At 40.2% G+C, this 21899-nt stretch overlaps 2 protein-coding genes and 1 long non-coding RNA gene across 18 annotated transcripts in view; 1 reads left to right on the top strand and 2 right to left on the bottom strand.

Annotated features, from left to right (window-relative positions):
- LOC135412330 (uncharacterized) overlaps nt 1–636 on the bottom strand; it is a 475906-nt gene extending 475270 nt beyond the window's left edge. For 8 of the 10 annotated variants that reach the window (XR_010429568.1, XR_010429573.1, XR_010429566.1 and 5 more), the window contains exon 1: nt 279–636. This is a non-coding gene — a long non-coding RNA (uncharacterized LOC135412330). The remainder of the gene's footprint in view (nt 1–278) is intronic. The other 2 variants (XR_010429567.1, XR_010429571.1) reach the window with 2 other exon arrangements.
- A 90-nt stretch (nt 637–726) lies between these two features.
- On the top strand, nt 727–21457 carry FANCL (FA complementation group L). Of its 5 annotated transcripts, none has more exons than XM_064651005.1 (14): nt 728–1037; nt 3223–3281; nt 4199–4259; nt 4832–4888; nt 6444–6541; nt 9887–9983; nt 12561–12629; nt 18000–18150; nt 18718–18801; nt 18900–18945; nt 19033–19114; nt 19852–19968; nt 20251–20322; nt 20807–21457. In XM_064651005.1, the coding sequence occupies exons 1-14, from the start codon at nt 945–947 to the stop codon at nt 20840–20842; spliced, it is 1122 nt and encodes a 373-aa protein (XP_064507075.1). In that variant the 5' UTR covers nt 728–944; the 3' UTR covers nt 20843–21457. The 5 variants fall into 5 exon arrangements, with proteins under 5 accessions (XP_064507076.1, XP_064507077.1, XP_064507075.1 ...); XM_064651008.1 differs by having other exon boundaries at nt 731–1037; nt 4770–4888; XM_064651009.1 differs by having other exon boundaries at nt 731–1051; nt 4770–4888.
- VRK2 (VRK serine/threonine kinase 2) overlaps nt 20603–21899 on the bottom strand; it is a 35460-nt gene continuing 34163 nt past the window's right edge. For 2 of the 3 annotated variants that reach the window (XM_064651000.1, XM_064651001.1), the window contains exon 15: nt 21013–21142. Coding sequence is in view for 1 of the 3 variants with exons in the window: in XM_064650999.1 (XP_064507069.1) it covers nt 20903–21142 (240 nt within the window). In the remaining 2 variants the exon portion in view is untranslated. Of the gene's footprint in view, nt 21143–21899 lie in introns of all 3 variants that reach the window. The other variant, XM_064650999.1, reaches the window with a different exon arrangement.

Genomic DNA, 21899 nt, shown 5'->3' with positions numbered 1-21899 from the left:
TCTCCTCAGGTTTCCCCAAACACAGTGGCTGTCAGGTCCTGGCAGCAGCCCAGCCTGAAAAAAGAGGGAGGTTTTTATCCCAACGCCCGTGTGAGAGGGCAGAAGAGCATTTATGACCCTCAACATTCTGTGACGGGAAACAGCATATGATTATTAAAAAAGAACGCATAAATCGATTCAGAAGTAACCCCTTGCCTTGGGTGGCACCGCCACCTGCTTGGCACAGCCAGCTGACAGCTTGGCTTAATAGCTAGCCTTACTTAATAGTTACTCCTTACTTAATCTCGGGCGCGCGTCCCCTCAGGATGCGCTGAAGCGCGAGGAAAACCCCCGTCCCGGCTCTGCTCCAGGGAAAGCCGCGCTCCGGAGCGCTCTGGAAAAGCCGTTCCTCGCCGTGGGAGAGAAGCCGGGGCTGCTCCTCGGGGTTCTGTGGGAGCTTCACCTCCCGAGCTCTGGGAAGGGGCCGGGTGTATGTATGTATGTGTGTGTGTGTGTGTGTGTGTGTGTGTGTGTGTGTGTCGGTCTCTCCCTCACGGTTTCCCGCCCTCGGCACGCTCGCGCCCCCTCAGCGGCACGCGCTGCCCCCCTCAGAGGCACGCGCAGGCCCCTCAGCGCGGCGCGCGCGCCTCCCCTCAGCGGCACGCGCTCTTCCCACACCCACCCCCCCTCAGGTGCGCTCTCCCCCTCAGCGGCACGCGCGCCTCCCCTCGCCCCCCCTCGCCCCTCCTTCAGGTGCGCCTCCCCTCAGGTGCCGTCCTTTTAGGCGCGCTCCCCTCAGGTGCGCTCCTCCCCTCAGGTGCGCCCCTTTCAGGCTTCGCTCCCCCTCGGGCTCCCGCTCCTCCCCTCACGGGCCCACCCCGCCCTCCCGTCCCCTCAGGCGCGTGCGCCGCCCGCCGCCGCGGGCGGGGCCTCGCATTCGAACGGCGGCGGCGCCGGGCGGGAACATGGCGGGATCGCGGGCGCTGCTCCGGCAATTCCCGCTGCTGCTGCCTCAGAACCGCCGGGGAACCGCCTACGAGGGCTTCGTCACCGCCCAGGTACCGCGGCCCAGGTGTGAGGCGGGGTGGAGGGGGGCGCTTCCCGCCCCGCCGCGTCTGAGGGGGCAGCGCTTCCCGCCGTGCCGAGGGCTGGCGGCTTTTCTGCCGAGCCGCTGGGAATGTGGGTCTGGAAAGGCCGTTTCCCTGCCGTCCCTGATATTACAGTATTTTTACTTAGATAGATTCCCGGGTTTGCCCGGAAAATGGCTCCCTGGTACCTCCCGGGCTGGATTTGTTGCGCTGCCAGAAGATGTTTTTGGGGCACTTTGAATGTGCCCGTGCCCGCGCCCGCGGCCTGTGGTAAAAGTTGACGCAAATGTCTGACTGTGGGTGTTTTGCTTTCACTTAACTTGTGAGGCTTCAGCTGAAGCGGCGGCATCGTCCCTCAGGCTGTGGTAAACGCGGTGCAGGGAGCAGAACAGCTCCTGAGGCGGGGGCAGAGGGGTGCTCTCAGCACAGCTCTGCCATCGCAGGCACTGTGCGGTGACCCGGCACCCCTGGAGCACTGAAACATCACACAGACACAGCTCTGAACAGGCGTATTTTAATTTAGAAGTAGTGTGTTTTTCTCTTCCTCTAAATATAAGTAAAAGTCAAAAGATGTGGGCTGTGTCACACTCGCGTGGTCAGAATTGCAGTTTTGTGGTCAAAATCCAAAGGGTTTGGGGTGATTTTTTTATTCAAGTTTCACTAGACATGTGCAAAGGTGTGCTTATGTTTGCCTTACTTTAACAACTGTGGCTTTGGAAGTGCTCTGTGTGTTACAATTCATCCTGGAATTAATGGGAAGGTTAAGATACAGGTGTGAGTGTCTGTTCTCAGAGGTGATTTTTAATGAGTGCTAAGGCCGTAACGTCTGAGGTTATATACTTAAATTAGGCTTACACTAAACATCACCTTTGGAGGCAACTGGTGTTGCTGGTGAGTGGGCTCTATTCAGCCCTGAAACAGGGACTTTGCTTTTTTCCTCGTGAGCATCACAGAAACAGTGAGGCTGAAAGGAACCTCTGGAGTTCCTCTGCCAGGATCACCTGGAGCTCAAGACCATTTGCAATCAGGTTGCGAAATTCTCCAAGCACAGAGACTGTGCAACCTCTTGGATGGCCTGTTCTAGTCTTTGACTCCTCTCTCCTCTCATAGTTACTGGGGTTTTTCCATTGCATTTGGGTGAAACGTCCTGTATTTCAGCTTATATCCATCACCTCTCATCCTGTCAGTGTGTGTCACTCAGATCTGGCTATACCTTTTTTATTGCTCCTCCACTAGGTATTTGTACTCACTGACAGGATCCTTCCCTGATCCTTCTTTTCTCCAGGCTAACCAGTCCCAGCTCCCTCAGGCTCTGCTGGTGTCAGAGGTGTTTTGAGCTCTAAATCACCTTCCTATCTCCTCACTGAACTTACTCCAGTATGTCCAAACCTTTCTTGTGCTGGGGACCCAGCACTCCATACTTCAAAGTGTGCTGAGCTGGAACAGCATCTGGAATTAAAGTTTTGACATGAGTTATCTGCCCTCTTCGCTTCAGGGAGGAGCTGAACCTACTCACAAACCTTCTTGATGCCAGTTTTAGTTTGATCATCCCATAAGAAAGTAGAAGGAAGATCTCAAGAGGGACTGAAAACACAAGTGGGTGGCATTTGGGAGCTGCCCCCTATGGATTGCACTAAGAGGAATAAAAAATTCATTCATGTGCTTGGGACTGTTCTTGTTTACAGTTTCTAAAACCTCGCTGGAATGTGCTGTGGATCAGTGCCCAAGTTTCTTTTTACTGTAGTACTTTTATGACATGAGTCTGTTTTGTCTTTTAGTTGAGTTGAAGACAGACTTTCATGTACTGCAGAATGACTTAGATTATGTTTTTTGGTTTTGTCCAGATTTAGATAATGTTTATTTTTCTTCTGAAAGGTGTTATTTTTGCTTTATGAGATGTGATATCCTGAAGAGTTTTTACTGAATATTGTGAATTAAACATCAAGAGTGTTTCAACTTCAGAATTAAAATCTGCATTACTTGTATCTGTCATTCATGCTTCTTTTTATCCCTAAATAAAGAAATTCCGAATAATGTTCCCGAAAATCAGATAAGACAAAGTTTCTTTCTTAGTAGCTGATCTGATGGGGAACACTTCCCAGAAGCCTCTAATATTTTTCTTTGCTGACCTTCCTATTAACTGTTTCTTTTCAAGGGTAGAGATTTCCACATCAGGGTATTGTTACCAGAGGATTTGCAACTGAAAAATGCAAGGTGAGAGAGTTTTACCAAAGCAATTTGTAAGTGTGATATAACAAAGTTTATTTTGATAAAAGCAATGATGGACATGCACATGAATCATTCTTTCCTCCAATATCAGTGTTATTAATTAATTCTTACTGGTTTCAACTTAGCTTTGCAACAAAACTGCACAGCATCGGTGTTAATAAATGCTGACAATAAACATTGCCTATATCAATGTATTTTGTTGTTAATTAACTTTGAAACTTGTTGCAATTAATTGGTTGTATTTATATATGAAGCAACATATTTGGGAAAAAACGGTCACTTAGATTGTTTATATGTCATAGGTTGGGAAACAGAGAATTCAGTGCAAAATTGTACTTATCTTCTCTTTCCTGGTTGTGTGTTAATTTGCAGTACCCAACTTTTCTCTAAAAGCTCTGCTCTTATGACTGTTTCTCACAGCAGTGTGTGGGAAGGGGGGTGGAAGGAGCTAATCCACATCCTTTACCTTTGTATTCCACACTCCTGCCCAGGCCAGCCCGCTCTGAACTGTGAGCAGATGGGGTGTTCAGGGCTTTATTACAGCCGAGGCTGGGTAATTAAAACTGCATTATAGGTAACTTTGACATTTCCAGGTTAGCACTTTTAAATATTAGTGTGTTTTATGACGGCACAGTAGCTTGCAAGAATTATGTTGTTGTCTGCAGCAAAGAACAGCCTTTTGCAGGTAAATGCTTAATTTTTAATGGGCTTTGGGATAGTGACATTTGGAAGTTTTAAGTAACTTTGAACAAGAAACTCAGAGCTGTTTTGAAGTATTGTTTACTTCCTTTGTTTTTTTTTTGAGGAAAACTGTTGTGCTGTTGTGTGCAACAGGTTTTCTGCTCTCTTTTAAAAGTCCTGTACTGTGAATTTAAAATTTATATAAATTACTGTTTGTCCAGGATAGAGTGCAGCTGGAGTCTGAAGAAGATCCTGCATCGATATCAGCATATTTTAAAGCAGGTATACAAGTGTAAAACCATTTCTTTCAAATACATTCTTAAATGTATATTTATAATATTTCTGAAGAGGTTATGCTCATACAGCTATTCTAAAAGTGTTAAAGAACCCTCATTTCATTGTGTAGCCAAGATTTATTTTCAAGTGCCTGAGAATTTAGTAAATATTTATTTTTATTCAAACTTTATTCTTTTTTTCAAGATTGAGCTAGAACAATTTTTAATAAATGACTGCTGACATTTTACTGGAATTTTTCTTTAATCTCTCAATTAGAAACAGAGTTTGTCTTTTTTATATGTATTTATTTTTTTACAAGTTGTTCATAATGCAAAGAAGAGAATTCATATTAATTATTGATAGGCCTAGTTCACCCTGTGTTGTATACAGTCAAGTAAAGATTTTTTCAGTAAAGTTTCCCATGCTCTGGGAGATCTGCTCTGTAATTGAAATATTTAAACTTGTGATATACAGTTGGGGTTTTTTTTTCTTTGTTGATTTGACAATACTACAAAGTTGGACTGAACTACTACAAGTTATGAGTTGAAGAAAATGAACTAATGCTGTGTTTCCTCCAGAGGCTCCACAGCTGCCCAGATCTTGTCAGTTTTATGGTGGAGCTGAGAACTGTTTTGGTAGGTGACAAAATATATTTGAGGGAGGTGGGATGTTCTGAGAGCTTTGGGTTTCACTCTCATTGGTTTACAGGTTACTGTTTGATAGATTTGTGGCCATGGATAGATTTTTCTAAGAAGAGATGATTTTGTATGTGTGCTGTTCATGTAGTATTTGTATAAATATCATTTAAGATTTTAAGCGACTGTATTCTTGGGAAATTTTTATAGAAAAATTGAAATCCCAGCAAGGAATCTCAATATGGAGCCATCCTCTTTACAGTGATTTTCTTGGAATTCCTGGTATTGTCCAGATGGTAAAGCTTGTAGTCATACAAAGGCTTATACAGTCAGTGGGTTGCTGAAGGTGACAACACCTGTGACAACTCGACCCATAAATGCAGAGAGCTTTTCTTATAGTTCAGAGCCTGCATTTGATTCTTTTAAAAGATTTTCAAGTCTGGGGTTGAAGAGCAGCAAAATCTTTGGTTAACAACATTACACAGACAATTCTTGTCTGCTGGTAAAACATCCTATGAACATTCTGGGTGAACAATTCTTCATCCAACCAGCGTAACTTTAGGAATAAAACACAAGAAGTATTCTTCAAAACAGCAACACAACTCCCTCCTGGTGCTGCTGCTCTGCTCTGCTTGGAATAGGACTGAGTGAGGATGTTTGCTTTGGAATATTTCACAACAGTTGTTCCGATCCATTTGCCTGGATGCACAAGCACTCAGAAAATGAGAATGCAGTGAAAATATAATTCATTCAAAATGATGATCCTCAGATAGTGCAGAGAGTAAAAACATAGTGTAGGAGAACTGGACAGAAATGATTGTTGAACTTGTTTTATTATAAATTATATTTTTATTTCAATTCAGTTTATTTTAATTTAATAATTTTATTCTAAATTTCATTAATTTACTTCTCCTGTAAGCATAATTTTAACTTAAGAACACTTTCAAAGAACAAGTATCACAACACAAATGTGAAACATGATTTGATTTTATAAGATGGAATTACCTTTTTGATAAAAACTTTTTGAGACATTGCAACGTGCTAGATGACTGTCTGCACCAAAACTTGTTCTTTGGGATTCTGTGGTGTTAAAACTGAGAAATGGATTTTGTTTTTTGATTGCTGTATAAAGTTTATATATATATATATTATGGGGGATTTCATAGATGTATCTTCTTTTGTGGCTGTGGAGCCCAGGAGGCAGCTGTGGGCTTAATAGAACCTTCTTTTGAAATGTTCATTCAGTTGAGATGCTTGACTTCAAATTTATTAGCTGAAAAAGAGGCACATTTGATATTTGCATCTGAAGACTGTGCTGTCAACATCTGTGGGGTTTTTTTTAAATTGCAGATGTTTTCATTACCAGTATCTGAAGTAATTTCCCAAACAGCCTCTTTGTCTGCTGTAGCTGGAGGCTATAACAAAACAAATGCAGTGTACAGTTAATTTTACATAAGCTTAATATTTTTGATTGAATTGCAAAAATCACATGGCTAAATAGATGCAAAAATATTGAAATCTCTCTTAATGATGTTTTTAATGTTCTTTTTAACAGGAAATTGCTTTAAAGAACACACAAGACCTGCACGTACCACGGCCACCAGAATACTACTCCTGTCTTGTCAGAGATCTGGAAACACTGGGCTGGAATAAGTATGTTTATTTTATTTCTTCACTGACGTTATCTTTAGCATATCCATTCCTTTTGGGTGAGTTGAACATATCAAATGTACTTGTTCTGTTAATTTACCCTGTTCACAAACTGATTTTGCTTTAAAAACTCCGTTGATTTGTTTTTAATTAAAACCAAATATAACAAACCTGTATCAACTGAAGGTGTATTTTCTGTCTCAAATAACTGAGCTGAAAGGTGAGATGCTACTACTAAGAAATCAATTCTTCTTGACCTATAAACTATTGATATAGTAAATATATTTACTGTTAGTGTTTGTAGTTCTCTTTTTTTCCTTTCTTTGTAAGGCTTTTTTTTGACTCTTCCCACAGGCAATGGTTGATCATCATGTACCTTTGTGCTTTCATAAAATCAGTTCATACATTTTTTAGAACTAGAACAGTTATTTTTAAAGAACAGTTCTATTTTGCTCTGCATAGCAAAAGGATCTCCTTAGGCAAAAATATGATATATTTAACCCACAGAAAGGTAAATCTACCAAAAAAAATATGTGAGTGGAGGGGAGAATTTGGAAAGCTGTAAATCCAGAACTTCATAAGAGTATTCCAGTAACATATACTCTCAGATGAGCTCATAGAGCAAATTTAACTCACCCTCCTACAGAGGAAAACAAGGTTTTTCTCCTCAAACCTTCTCTAGGAATGTGAAGGAACACACATTGTGATCAAGTATTCAAGGGCCATGTGGAGATTTTTCAAAGATCTCCAGAGAATCTTGTTTTATGGACTTGAAAGCCTTTAACTGCCCTCACATCTGCCAGCACTGGCAAGTTCTGTGATCCTGAGCCCTTTGCTCCTCCAGCAGAGAGCCTGGAATGGGCAGAGCTCTGTCCTTCCCCCTGGCACCTCCAGGAGACCTGGGTGGGTTTGAAGAAGGGAGTTGTCTCTGTGTGGGGAAGAATTAAACCCCCATGTTTGAATCCTGTCTTTAATAACATGCAGTGAATCTCGCAGGGCCTTCCTTCAAGGGGTTAAGATTGAAGATTTTCTAAGATGTTGCAGAGCTTTGAATGAGAAGCTGCTTTATTGTTTCAGTAAAATAAAAGTTAAATAAAAGCCTGTATTTGTGCTTTTCCATGAGGCAAATCTGCTTTCCCCTTAGTCCTGTGTGGTAATTTACCTGTGACAGGTGTATATTTTGCTAAATGAAAACAAAAAGCCTTAGGTGTGAGAACAGTTTTGAGTTTTCCCACCTGATTTGCATATAAATAACATGATAAACGTGTTAATCACAAATAACACGTGATTAACATGAAGTAGGAATTTGCTATGAAGGCCCACTTTCATTTAAAGAGTTAAAACATCCTTGTTAAATCAGCTGAAGTTTCTTTCAGTGATTTCCATTGTTCATATGTAGTTGTGCCATACTCAGCTCAAATTTCACTGGTGTCAAATGATGAAATGATGGATCCTACAGAGGAACAAAAGTTTGTGTAACTGAAATGTCACGTATGTAAACAACTCCTTCTGTGTTTATACAATCATGGGAAGAAGTTTAGAGGACTTTTACAGCATTGTCCAACTTTCTCCAGTCCTACGGAACTGGAATTTTAAATCTGTAAATAAGTTAAAAATTGGAAAATGGACAGAACTTTGATGTATCCCTCTATAAATAATTAACCAGGCAGCCATTCTTAGTGCTCTGAGTGCCTTCTCCAAATGCTTGCCTTTTTTCTTTTAAAGTTTGTCTACTGTCAATAAAACTGAATTTGAAGGTTCTTTACAAATATGAGTAAACATATTGTCACTATATTTTAATATATTTTTAAATATATATATGTGCACACATGTATATGTAGTTATTCTAGAGGTTGTCAGGTTGCTAAACTAATTATGAAAGTACTGAACCGTTAAGGATTTCAGAAATATTAGGATTTGTATGTCCATTGCTGGCTAAGAAATAAAACCAATTTTTAATCTGGTTCCCTCCCACCTGATGCAGAATAAGAAACTACAAAATGTCTTTCTAAAACTCTGTGATTCAGTTTTGAGGTAAAGTTGGAGCAAAGTGGGAGTAATGATTTTTTTTTCCCAGTTAGAGGAAGAATGCTCCAATATCAAGTTTGACTACAGTTGAGTTACACTTCTGTTGAGATATGTCTTACTTTCCACACAAATACAGAAGTCTGTAGGACTCTTTAATATTGCATTAATCAGGATTAAACATGAAATAATATCTCTCCTTCCCCTCTTACTACTACTATTGCTTTTTCCGTCTGGATTTTTTGGTTCCCTCATATTGAGGAATTTTCTTTTCACTTCCTTCTAAGGCTGTGCCCACCCTTTGGTGTACATCTACTTTTTTCTGTACAAGCTTCTATAACTCCTTTCCAGTTTCACTGGAGAGAATTGTGTGACTGGTCTGTAATGTGTAGTGGTTTAAAAAAATAAATGTAACTTAGGCCAGCAAGAAATGCTCTCTTTGAACTCTGATAGGCCTTTCCATCAGTCTGGGTGATAAGTTGGGCAATTATCTTGCACTGCTTTTTATCTTTACACAAGAATGACACAGTAAAAATGCCAGAATACCCACATGTCCAGTTTACTGGTAAGTATATGGAGAAGTTTGAACCTTTCTGGCAGTTGCTGAAGCTACTCAGCAGAATCCATTTCTGGAGAACAATGTATTTTACAGTTGTATCCATCTTCATTGTGGTGGGAAGCACAAATCAGTGCCATCCTAAGCAAAGACTCAGCGATTATGGCAGAAGTTTTAAAACTTATTTACATTTTGTGTCTACTTGCTGCTTGCTAGGGTACATGAATACAGTGTAAAGCTGTCATGAAACGAAGGCAAATCATCATAAATAACTCATTTTGTACCTGTTTGGGCTCTATTTCCTGCAGAAAATCAATTTCAGAATATGAACCAATACCCACTGAATTTCCCCCAGTAACAGTATTGATAATAAAAGAGAACTCCGTGGAGGAGCAAAGCAAATCAAGAGCATAAAAGTCTCCTGGAGTAAGAAAGTGCAGAAATGGATCAAAGAGTTGACAGGAAGTTTAATGTGTACATAAGTAGAGGCTGACAGGAACATGCTGTGTGTGTCAAAGGTTCCAGTGATGGAAAACTGCGAGGCAGTGCTCACTGACCACAGCGTGAGCCTGACACTGCCTGTAAATAACCCCCAGATATATGGCTGCATTAAGCACCAGCCTGGTGCATTAACAGCACTAAATCTGCAGCAGCTCAACTGCCTGCCATGGAGGACTTCTCTGATTAATATTTGTAACACACTAATCACTGCACACCTCTCAAACTGCACTTCTTCCCAGGCTCCAAGAGTTTCCTTTCTCTTCCAGAGTTGCCTACGTGGACACTGGGCTTTCCACAGTCAAGTTAAAAGCTGAAGACTCTAGTGGTCGACAGCATCTCATCACTCTCAAGTTAAGTGCAAAGGTAAATTTATGTGGGAGAAGCACCTTCAGGCTTCCTTGTAATAAATGGGTTTTCTTAGTTCTTAACTGTTTTAGAGAGTTGGTTTGTTTGTTAATCTGTCTGTTCTGCAAAGTAATAGTTGAGAAATTTTTTTATAGGGAGTTTTCAGACTTTAACTATATTTAAAATTAATGTTGCATTATGGTTTTCTGCAAGATGCAACTGTGCATCCCATGAAAAACACTTTATGATATTGCAATCATTTTGCTGGATTACAGACAAAGCCATCTGGGAGACTTTCCCTCATTATCACTCCACCCAGAGACTGTGCACAGCACATGAATTAGAGGATGTTGGGTTGTTCATTAAGAAGTCCTCCTTTAAAGCTAAGATGTAAAGATTTATGAAAAACTGCCTACAGAATTCAGTCAGAAAAATGATTTCTTTTTAGTCTAAATAATTGCCTAATTTTGACAGCACTTGCAAATCAAATCCACGGTGTGTGCAGAGACAGAAAGATCTTAATTCTTCCTGGTACTTAGCACTGAACTCAAATTGCAACGTTTCTTCATAGAATGGCTCATTTCAAGGCATAAATCTCTCATCTGAGGCTGTGACTGTCCAGGCTGTGTGGTGACAGTTGCATGGCAAGAGCTGTTGTCTGTCCCCAGAAAATCAGTCCAGGGGAAAAAGTGGATCCAAAAGTGTCTGAATGTTGTTGTTTGGGACTATCCTTGGTACATCCTCTGGAGTAAGAATCTTGGAGGCATGAGGAGTGCCCATTGTAGGATTAGATTTCACTTTCCCAAGCATCCCATATTTCTTTAAATACCATGAGTTTTTTACTCTTACATAAGATGAGCTAATTTTACCTTCGAGGGGGGAAAGGAGCCTATGGAAAAAGAACTGTTTGGGAATCAAGGGTTGCTCAAGTGGATTTTTAAAAATAGTAGAATTATCCTACATGCACAGGGTAATGAATGCATAATTAATTTGCTAGTCAGTCCATTATTAAATAAATTGATGGAAAAAATCCATCAGGAAGTACAATTATGGTCTATTTAGTGTTCAACAAGAGTCACCAGCCTGTGTTGTTTATAGGGGAGCTGCTCTCCCACACTGAGTGTGACACTAGAAATTAGGTGCAGCCTGTTGCCTCAAAGGTTTACCTGCTCTTGTGACAACAGAAGTAAAGTGTTTTAACTATTTGGAAGTAAAAAAGTGCAGAAAAAAATACAGTGCAATGCTCCTTTTTACCAAGCCGTGGTCAAACACTGTGACACTTATGTTGGTTCTCTTCAACTTATCCTTGTCCTCAGGGAGAATGGAGATTCCCATTTTATGTCCTTGTAAAAACTGGTGTTTTCTTTATTGTTGTAAAATATCTGGCTGCTCCTCATAGCAAAGGACCATCTAACGACTAAGGATATATGTAATAAAAGGACCAGATTATCTGACTTGTCTGTTTAAACAAGTAATCATCCATCTCTTTTCTCTTTTCTTGTTTTTGTTTTGTTTCCAAGTGTTTGTTGTGATGAGGGATCGATCCCTTGTCCTTTTTAAACCTCGTCTGGCATTTAAACTTGCCAGACAAAATTTGTATGTGAAATGTGGGTTTGGTGACCTGGGGGTTTGATTTTTCCTTCATGCACCTATCTAATACATTTGAAAAGACTTGGCTGAAGTATTTATTTTAAGGAATTTCTTTTGATAACCTGCTTTAATGAAAGTGTGGGTATTTTTGTTATTCAGACCCCAAGGATTCAAAAGGCCACTGCAAGGATTTGCATGTCATGTAGTAATTAAGACACTTTGGTAATTATCTGAATGATTTGGCAAGGGTTCTGAAAATGCTTTCTCTAGATGAAGTTAGTTGCATGCTTAGAAATCCAGTATAAGTATTTTGTTTATTAATAGCTTAAATTGTTCTAAAGAATAATAGCATGATTTCTGACATACACATTTGAGTGTAACTAATAACCTAAGATGTCATTGATATGCTCTGATGGGAGTTATCAAACCTTTTATAACTTAAGGTTTTTTAATACAGCTTTTTTTTTCCTCAGATATATTTTAATTTGGGCTGAGAGCTTGTTTTAATTTCGGGTGTATGTTCACTTATCTCTTTTTAAATAGTTTTGTGCTTACTCAGATTACTTTCAGTTTCAAAAAATAAATCAGAGCAAATAGTTTAGTTTAAATGGAAATTAGTTGCTGATTCATGAAAGGGTTTTTTGGGTTTCTATATTTTCCTATCCCAGTACAGGTAATTGAGGAGAAATTAAAAAAAAATGGATGTTTTTTGCCTTAAGGTTTTTTGAATATGTCCTTGTGACCACTGAAACAGAAAACTGGGATTCTCTTGTCTTTACTAAAAGCATTTACATGTAGAGTTCTTCTTTAAATGATAATTAACATTCTTAACTATTTCTGAAAATGCTTTACATACTGTTTCCTCTCAAAGCCAGGTCCTCAAGATGCTTGAAGTGCTTGTATTTTGTTATCAAATTTGGCAGCTCAGTATCGGTCTGACTTTAAATCACTAAGGAAAAAAAAAAAAAAGAAACAAAAAACCTGTATTTTCTTTCCCTTCCTCAGTATCCCACAGAACCCCCAGACTGCCTCGTGGATTTTCCTGTCCAGTTTGCCATTTCCTGGATGCCACAGGTACCTGCTGGACTGGGCAGCTTTTCTTTCCTAACATGTGCAGTGGGGAGGTGGTGATGAGGGGTTGGGCTTTATTATTTAACTCCAGCTTTTCTCCCTGTGTGCATTTTATTTCTCTGCATGCCCAGGAAAATGTAAGAACACTGAACTCTGCATTCCTGATCATGGCATCTGAAATCTCTTCCTTGCCATGGAGATACACTTTGCATGTTGTGTCTTTGCACTCACACTGGCTGGGGTTTTTTAAGCTGTTCATATGGCTGAAATTTCTTTGGGAATTACATTGGGAAGGGGAAAATGAAGTGAAATGCATGAAGAATGATTGTCTTCTAGGAGAGAAGCACCCTCTAAAGTTGACAGACATCAAAAAAAGGCAGTCCCCCACTTGGTTATCCTATAGAGTTTTCATAACATAATAAAACTTATAATCCAGTTATAATCAAAACAGGGAAGTATTTAGTGGAATTCTGATTTCTTATTTTGACTGGTATTGTTACTATAAAGAACCATGAGCCATTGTCATTTTTTAGTCTCTCACATTGTTTCATGTACCTTTTTTCCTGAATAAATCATGTGTACTTTATTAAATGAATTTTATGTGACCACTTAGATGTAAGTTAATTTGAATTACATCTAGAAAATAGTTGATGTTTAATTTCACTTAATTCGGGAAAATAGATTTTACATAAATGATTGCATCTGCTAATTCCAACTCTCACAAGGATTTCTTTCCAGCAATAAAGCCTGGCTTGGTACTAAATTTCCTGGCTGGAAGGTTGCAGCAGGAGGGGTTTAAGCTGGGCATATAATTTTGACTGTAAAGCTCAAGGCTCTGTGTGTCCCCCTCTAATATTGGGAGCTTGAGCAAATAACTGCAAGAATCAAGCATTGCAAATGAAAATATATTTAGTTTCACGTGCAAATTTAGGTTTTGGTTCTCTGGAGTGGTTTGGAACAGTTTAAGTAGATGTTGGTTTTCCCTTAAATTCTACTGGAGTCCATAAACTATGGGCAGGATTTCAAGTGCTGTTTCTAACCTCAAACTTTATACATAGTTTTAACAGTATTTTATTAATTTTACAGCCTTGCAATTTATGTTGCCTCAAATTAACAACACTTCAAATATCCCTGACAGTCACTGCTTCTCCATGTTTACTGTTAGTAATTTTAAAGCTACTGGCAGGACTTGTAATTTAATAAAATGTTCTTGAAGAACATGACACGGAGCAGCCTTTGACAAGTTAAAAACGGGGCTGGTTATATTAATATTGGCACTACAACCAAGGAAAATCCAATGTTCAAAATACAACATTCTGATGCTTAAACTCTTTTTACAGTTAGAATTACCTGGGGGCTGTTTGAAAACATGAACAATAGATGTTTGTGTGTAACTGAAGAGCCTGTTTTGAAATCACGAGACAGTAATTCCAGCTGCAGAGAGCTGCTCTAATCCTGCACCAAATCCCAGCAGCCCGTGTTCTGTGCTGACAGAAGGGCTGGAGCTGTACAGGAGGTTTGGAACATTGACCTTGTCTGCGTGGGTGACATGAACCCAACAAATGGCTGTGGTAATTGTGGAAATTGTGTTTATTTTCCAAATGTGTGGAAATCATTGCAGTGAGCAGCCTTCACACCGGGCTAAAATATGGGTTAAGCTTAGATAATGCTGAAACACCCCTGGCAGCAGAATTCAGCTGGTACTCAAGTGGCTGGAAATTTTGGTTCCTAAAAGGGAAAAAGAACACGCGATACCTGCTCTCTAATAAAATAACGGGATGTTTTGGCACCCAGAGGTCTTACATTTTACTATTTATTGGTCTTCTTTAATGTATAAACTGACAAGGCTTAACTAAAACGAGGCAACTGCACCATTAGAATATAAAGTCCTATGAGAGAAAATATAAATAGATTTCAGGTAATTGATTTTTCTTTCCACCCCCTGCGTGTGCTGCTGCCTATTTCAGGCTCATGGACTTTAAACTTGAGGGGTTGTTGGGTGGTTGGGTTTTTTTCTTTTCTTTTTTTTTTTTTTTTCCCCTTCTGTATAATAATAGACATGGCTTTATGGCATCCATATTAAAAATGGGTAATTTTCCTTATGGTCCCTGTCTTCCTGCTGGGTTGATAATGTTTTGATGTATTTTTCTTTTGCGCTGATGAGAGGTCTGCTGCTGCTGCTCTGACATATTCATTTGGATGAATAATTATAACTTGCACAATGTCAAGCTGAAGATGGTGGGGTTTTGTGCGTCATGACAAGCCCAGTAGCCAGTGCAGGTGTCTCACAGCATGAGCAGCAACAGCCAGTGGATTCTGGCTCGGAGGAGACGTTTTAGAGTGGTAAGAAATCAGCACCAAGGGCAATGCTGCTGCTGCTGCTCCTGCTCTAAGTGCCAAATAAATGCAGAGTGCTTCTCAATGACAAGTGCAAGAACATCTACTTATTTCTGTTCTCTCCTTTTCCTGGAGAACCACATGGATGTGCTGGCTCCAATTTTAGCCCCCGCCGTCCGGGTGGTGCTGCAGATTCAGGGTGTCTGTCCCGCTGCCCTCGCCGCAGGGGGGGCTTTCTGTGCTGCCCACTGCCCACCTGGGTGGCTACATGAAGGTCAGCAGAGTGGGAATTAATGACTAATGAGGTCGTGCAGCAGCAGGCAAGGAAACAGTGAGACAAGGTTCAGGAGGTGTAGTGTATGTATGAGATTAGTCTTTGGTTATTTTGATGAAAACACAATAAAACACTTGATAATTTTGCTTTTTCTTGGCAAAGGAGCTTCACAGACACCAGCTGTAAATAGGAGATGGCTGACAAGACACTTTATAAAGATTTCAGTGCTGTCTCTCGGTTTGACTTGTGTTAAGGAGGGGGGAGATTGTTAAACTACTGTTTGTGGGAAACAGTTTCCTAACAAATCTTAAGAATCACAAATTTTTTAGGTGATACAGGTGATCCCTTTCCCAGCCAACAACTGTTGGCTTTGTTAAATTGTATTTTATTTGTGAATTCTTGAAGGGCAAGTAGGTGTCAGCACCTTTAGTTTAGGCTACTTCCCCTTTTCCATTAGGGGGCTTTTGCAGTTGTTTTAATTTTGGAGAAGCAAATTGCACGCTAGGAAGAATTTTAGCTAAAAGATCACATTTTTATCTTTTTAAGAAAAATAGTTTGTAATCAACTGTGCTGTATTTACCTTAATTAGAACTTTTTTACTAATATTTGATTTAATATTTCCCTGGACAAACTGAGTGCTCCATCCTGTACCAGTGGTTGAAAGGGATGAGGGATACAGGGAGTCATAACACAGAGGTAACTCTGGGCTCACAGTTGGCTGAGGAACCATTCAAATCAATGTTTAGGAAGGAAGCTGTTTGGTTTTGTAAGTGCTTGTTGGGTCAGGGTGAGCAGCATTGATAGTCTGCTTTATCACTGCCTTATTTTCCAAAGGATTTTGACATATTTCACACGAATTCCAACACATTTGTACAAAAGGGACCACGGAACAAAGAGTTGGTGCTGCTTGGCATTATTAACAACCATCTTGGTGTAGCTGAGACCAAAGAAAAGCACAGTCAGGCTGTTCTAAAAGTGTTGGGCAATGACCAAAAATTAGTTGTTAATCAAATAAAAAGGAATGTTGGGGTTTTCATGGCTTGCATGACAAGCAGGTGATATATTCAAATAGCTATAGATGCATTTATGTCTATAGCAGGAGACAGCTGGCAACATCAATGAAGCATGCAAATAAGATCAAATGAACAGTGTATAAAAAAAAAAGATTTAACTACCTTTTTAAGGAACATCATTGAAAAATTACAATTAGTATTAAAATTAATTGGATTTTAAAACTTATCTGTGGGTTATAATCCCTTGATGTTTCTTTTTTCTAGTGAAACCCTTTGAATTCCCGGAAGATAAAGATAAAAATGATTATTAGAGGATTTATCTGTATGTGATATAGAAAAATGTAAAAAATCAAAATGGAAAGCAACTGTTGCAAGTACCAGAAAATTATGCTATTAATTTAAGTGTCATCAGAGCACAAAAGATCACATTTCAGGACTGTGTGAAAATTATTAAAATACTGGAAATAATAGTACTTAAGATGAAGATACCATACTCTAAGATGTGGTTAAGTGACTGACACTATTATATCACTTCAGGTATTATAAAAGTAACAAAATGCTTTTAAAGATAATAAGCGTTACATTTGGAGATTGGCAGTGTTCACACTTTTCTGCTTAGGTGCTTTCCTACTCTAATATAATTTAATAACAGCAGGAAAAATGTAGCATTTTATTTCTAAGCTGTGCCATTTCTTTCTAAAATATGTATCACCAAATATAAAAAGTTATTACAGAGAAAAAGCCTATTTCTTCATCTCAGAACGCTCAGATAATTTGCTTCTTTGTCCAGGTGAGAAAGGAAGAACATAATCACTGCAGATTAAAGGAAACCATTCCCTCTGTATTTTGTTTTATTTATAGAAAAATACCTCTCTGAGAGCAGAACATTTAATTTGCTTTTTCTTTTGGACCCCAAGATATCTGAAATCCGGCTCTCTCTGGGCACCTGCAAAGGGCTTCACTTGACCACCAAGTGTTTTCTGCCCTTGCAGAAGCCTTTCCTTGTAGAAATAGTTACTTCTTTTTTATAATTTAAAGGGTTTCTTTTGCATTGTCCTGTATATTGTCCTGTCTAATGAAAGATTTTTCTGATTCCATGTAATCCACTCTCAAATACTGAAATCCCCCAAGTATAATCCGCTGATTATTAGATAGTTTCTCCTCCTCTTGCCTTATTTACATGGTTTGAAATCTGATGTTAAGCACCTGTTTTTTTATACTGCTTGATTTTGAGATAATTATGATGATGGTAAGTGATATTTTTTTAAAAAATAAACAAGCTCCTTTGGTTCTGTGGGTATGTCTTTGTAGTTCTGTTGGGAAACACTGTTGTGGTGCTCAGCTCAAGTAGAGACTAAATATCAGAATGTCAAAGTTAATAATAATACAGTGATGATAATGAGGATAAAGGATGATTTTACTGTAATTTTAGAGGTTTTTTTTAAAGTTACAATGTAAATTAATAGCTCCTCCCAGCTTTTAAAAAAAGGAGTATAAACCACTATCAAATCCAGGCATGATGTATGTATAGCACATGTTAGAACTACCAGGAGTAAAGTGTTTGTGCTCAGGGTGCAGCTTTCCCTGTGTCTCAGTTAAAAACCCAGTGAGCTTCCATGTTTTCTGCTACCAGGATACACTGGGACACACACATGGATTTGAACACTCCTTCAATGACCTACAGTTTGGTTTTTAAATATTCTCTCTGCCATAGATGGAAACCATAGGAAATTTGTTTCCTTTTCTTAGAACTCCTTACTGGACATTTACAACCAGTTCCTGGCAGCACTGGAGTCACTGAAAGAATTCTGGGATGCGCTGGATGAAATCGATGGCAAGACGTGGGTGCTGGAGCCGGAGAATCCCACCCGGAGCGCCACGGCCAGGAGGATTGCAATAGGTAGGAAAGGGTTGGGAGGGATACAGTGGATTGGAGAGGTAAAAACCCAAAGACACAACTCTTATTTTGTGTATTAAAAAGATTCGCTTTGCACTTTGCTGTTTGAAAACCCACCGTTGTTGGCTCAGCCCAGGTGTGCTGGGCAGGGGACTGACTGTCACTGCTTAAGAGTGTCCTTAGGCTTCTCTTTTTGGCTATAAAAGATAATGATGAATTAATAAGTTATATCTCTGCTACCTTTAAAGTGCTGCTATGATTTCCAATGGGTTTAGTCATCTAGCTTGAGTCTGATTATTCAGAAGTGTTAAGACTAGTCTAAAAGAAATGCAAGCCTGGCAGGTTTTTTTAATCAGTTGCTATTTTGAATTACAGTCCATTGAAATGCAAATATTTCATATATACTGATATTTTGTACAATTCATTTGGATACCTCCCAACTTTTTTATTATTTGTCATAGTGAAAACCAGGCTGATTTAACCAGTTTTAAACAGCCTTTAAAAATGTTTCCATTTTCTAATATTTGACTGCAAAGCTTCCCCATGGCCTTCCCTGCTTTCTCATTGCAGGGAACAACGTCTCTGTGAACGTGGAGGTAGATCCTCGCCATCCAAACATGCTTCCAGAGTGTTATTTCCTCGGAGCAGATCATGGTAAGGCAGCAGACCCCACTTGTTTCGTCAATCCAAGCCCTGCCTGAAATGTGGGATGTTCAGTGGGGTGATGTGATTGTTCTGTCCCTGGTTTGCAGCAGTGGCCCCTCTGAGGACTAAGCTCAACAACAACATGCACTTGTGGTGAGTGTCTAGTGAAAAAGGCTTGGAGCTGAAATGGTGTTTGCCATTCCTGGTGTGGAATTTTTTCTCCCTCTCTCCCACCCACAGGGATCCAGAAATCAGTTTGTTACAAAACTTGAAAGACCTCCTAGAAATTGAGTTTCCATCTCGTGCAGTGTTGGAAAAAAGCGTGAGTTGCTTTTCTTTAATGATCAGTTGTTATTTCTGAATAAGGGACATTTAAATGGTCACTTTGTAACAGCCAGGAAAAATAAGGGACTTAGAAGAGGGGTAATTGGATTAATATATTGTCACAAGGACTTCTGAACTTCAAGCAACAGTTGTCAGAGCTTGTTAACCTTTGATTAGAGGTGCACACTTCCCTGTGGCCTTCCTAGCACAGAGGCCATTAATAAGAGGCTCCACTATTAAAAGGGAAAGAGGAAGTTCCAGAGTAGCTAATGAGATGTGGACAATCCAAACATTCTGTTATGGATGTTGATGACTTTGGTTCTAATTAGGTAGAGCTGCCTAGAGGGGACAAGAGGCCATCCAAATACTGGTGCATTTCAAACAAAACTGGGAATTCATTTTTGACAATGTTTTAACACTGGATTACGAGCTTGGCTTTCACTTGTGAAACTTCTAAATTAAGATCTGACTGAGGGCTTGTGTCTAATGGTGAAATGCAATGACAAATCCTCGTGGTTGATAAAAAAAATGAGTCCAAAGGTATGAAAAAGCTTGTGCATCTGGGAACCAGTGTTACTCTGCCATTATGGCACAACCATTTCTATACTGAAGGCAGGAACAGTGGTTCTAGCTAACAGAGAAGGCAAAAGCAAGAACAGAGATGAGCCTGTTTGCTGTGTTAGCAGCCCCCTGGTCCCTTCCAGCTGCTGTGTGACAAACCCTGCTGTGTTGCAGGACTTTGCCAAGGACTGTGGGATCTGCTATGCCTATCGCCTCGACGGCGCCGCTCCCGACCAAGTGTGTGACGAGCCCCGCTGTGGACAGCCCTTCCACCAGGCTTGTCTCTATGAGGTAAAGCACTTAATGGCACCAACTGCTCAGGAACTGGCAGGGTCTAGAAAACAACCGTTGCCCACTTCAATTCCAGATGAAGCAAAATCCCATCAGGGACGTTACCACAGTCACTGTGCTTCCACTTGCCCTCTCACCCCCGGTTCCTGCATAGGCTCTGCCCCCTCTGATTGTCAGTGCACTGTGTCAGATGTTCATCACCTGAACCCTGGTAATAAATAGATGGTTCTTACATCTGATGTGAAACCAATGTGCATTTTAACCCCCTTCCTTGTGTTGCAGTGGCTACAAGGCCTTCCTACCAGCAGGCAGAGTTTTAATGTCATCTTTGGTGAATGTCCCTACTGCAATAAGGTAAGGAAATCCAAGGAACAGGAGTGAACTAAAGGGTGTGTGGGAGCTCAGGAAAAGGCAAAGCCAGTAGCAAAGTTAATCTTTCATCAAAGTTAACCTTCCATTCTCTTTTTTAAAATAGTAGACACAAATTCTGTGTTTTCTTTACACATTGGAATAAACTAAATTCCCATGCATTTAATGCATCAGTGTTTAACAAAAGGTTTTCTCACACAGTATAAAGGCAGCCCCACACCAGTCACAACACACTAGTGCCAGAGTGATTAAAGATCACACTCGGTTGTACTTTATGACATTTTTACTGTTGCTGTAACAAAGGTCCAGTTTAAAAAAAACACACTGAAAAGAATCCCAACATTTGCAACAGAAAGCAGCACAAATAGTTCAGTGCATCCATAACTACTAGTGCAGATCTGGAAGGTTTAAGAGAACGTGCCTGCACAAGGTATGTACTGACTGCATTATTTAAAACTTCTTTTTCAAGCCCCTGACGCTGAAATCTTCAGCGAAGAAACTCTGAGGAAAAACTGCGTGGTGGGAACCCCACTGCACTTACACTGGAGACACCAAAGCAGCACCATCACAGCAGATACAAGGACAGTACAATGAGCAGCAGGAGCACCAGCACAGCTGCAGTGTAGGGGTACGTTTGGTCAGTGAAGGCCAACCTGAACACAACAGCCATGGAAGGGCGAGCGGTGTCGGGGCCAGCCTGGGGAGGCACTGCACCGACTGCACTGAGCAGGTGATCGTATTTCTTTCGGGACTCTGAGAATATCCTGTAGGGGTCAAATGGTGACACATCTCTTGCAGTGTCCTTCTGCAGAGGAAAAGAAGAGTAGTAATAAAGTTGTTAACATTAAGCGAGATGTGAATCAGAAAAAACTCTGGGGTATTTAAGTTATCCCAGAGAAAGCAATACAGTTCTTAGAGAGCCTTACCTCTGGAATTTGTGATGTATGGGTATTTTATAGTAAGTGTGTAAAATAAGGTATGGGTAAAGATACATAGTCTATATTTACTACTGAGGTCCAGAGCTGAAATTTTATTCTCTCTTTAACTTGTTTCCAAAAAACTTTAATATATTCAGTCTTCCTTGGTTTGGGGCTAATAAAGGTTTACCCTGGGAACCTGAGACATGACTCTGAAGCTGGATTTGCTGTTTTGATTTGTGTAAGTTTTGCATTTCACATTGAAGCCGAACTTCTCCTGACCTATCACAGAGAGCACAGACCTGCTGACAGGGCTTGTCCTCCCTGGCCAGGGTGGTGGCTGTTGGTTTTGGGCTCTCCAGCAGCAATGCCATCCTTAGCCAAACTCCACCCTTGCACTTCTCACTTACCAAGACTTGACTGTCTTTTCCACTGGCCCTTAGCACAAGGGCCAACCCTTCAGCTGTGCTTTCCTAGACAGCTTTCCTTTACCAAGCTCCTGAATTACATGAGAGGAATTCTGCAAAATGAAACTAATAGAATCCTGCCTTTTTTTTCTTCTCATGCTTTTTTTCCTCAATGAGAAAAATTTGACTTTTCAGACTCTACCTCCCCTGCTGGCAGCCAAAACACCTCCCCAGATGG

This window comes from Pseudopipra pipra, chromosome 3 (genome assembly GCF_036250125.1).
Source record: "Pseudopipra pipra isolate bDixPip1 chromosome 3, bDixPip1.hap1, whole genome shotgun sequence".
Classification (NCBI taxonomy): Eukaryota; Metazoa; Chordata; class Aves; order Passeriformes; family Pipridae; genus Pseudopipra; species Pseudopipra pipra.
Note: the sequence above shows the minus strand (reverse complement) of the source record. Positions and strands in the feature narration are given on the sequence as shown.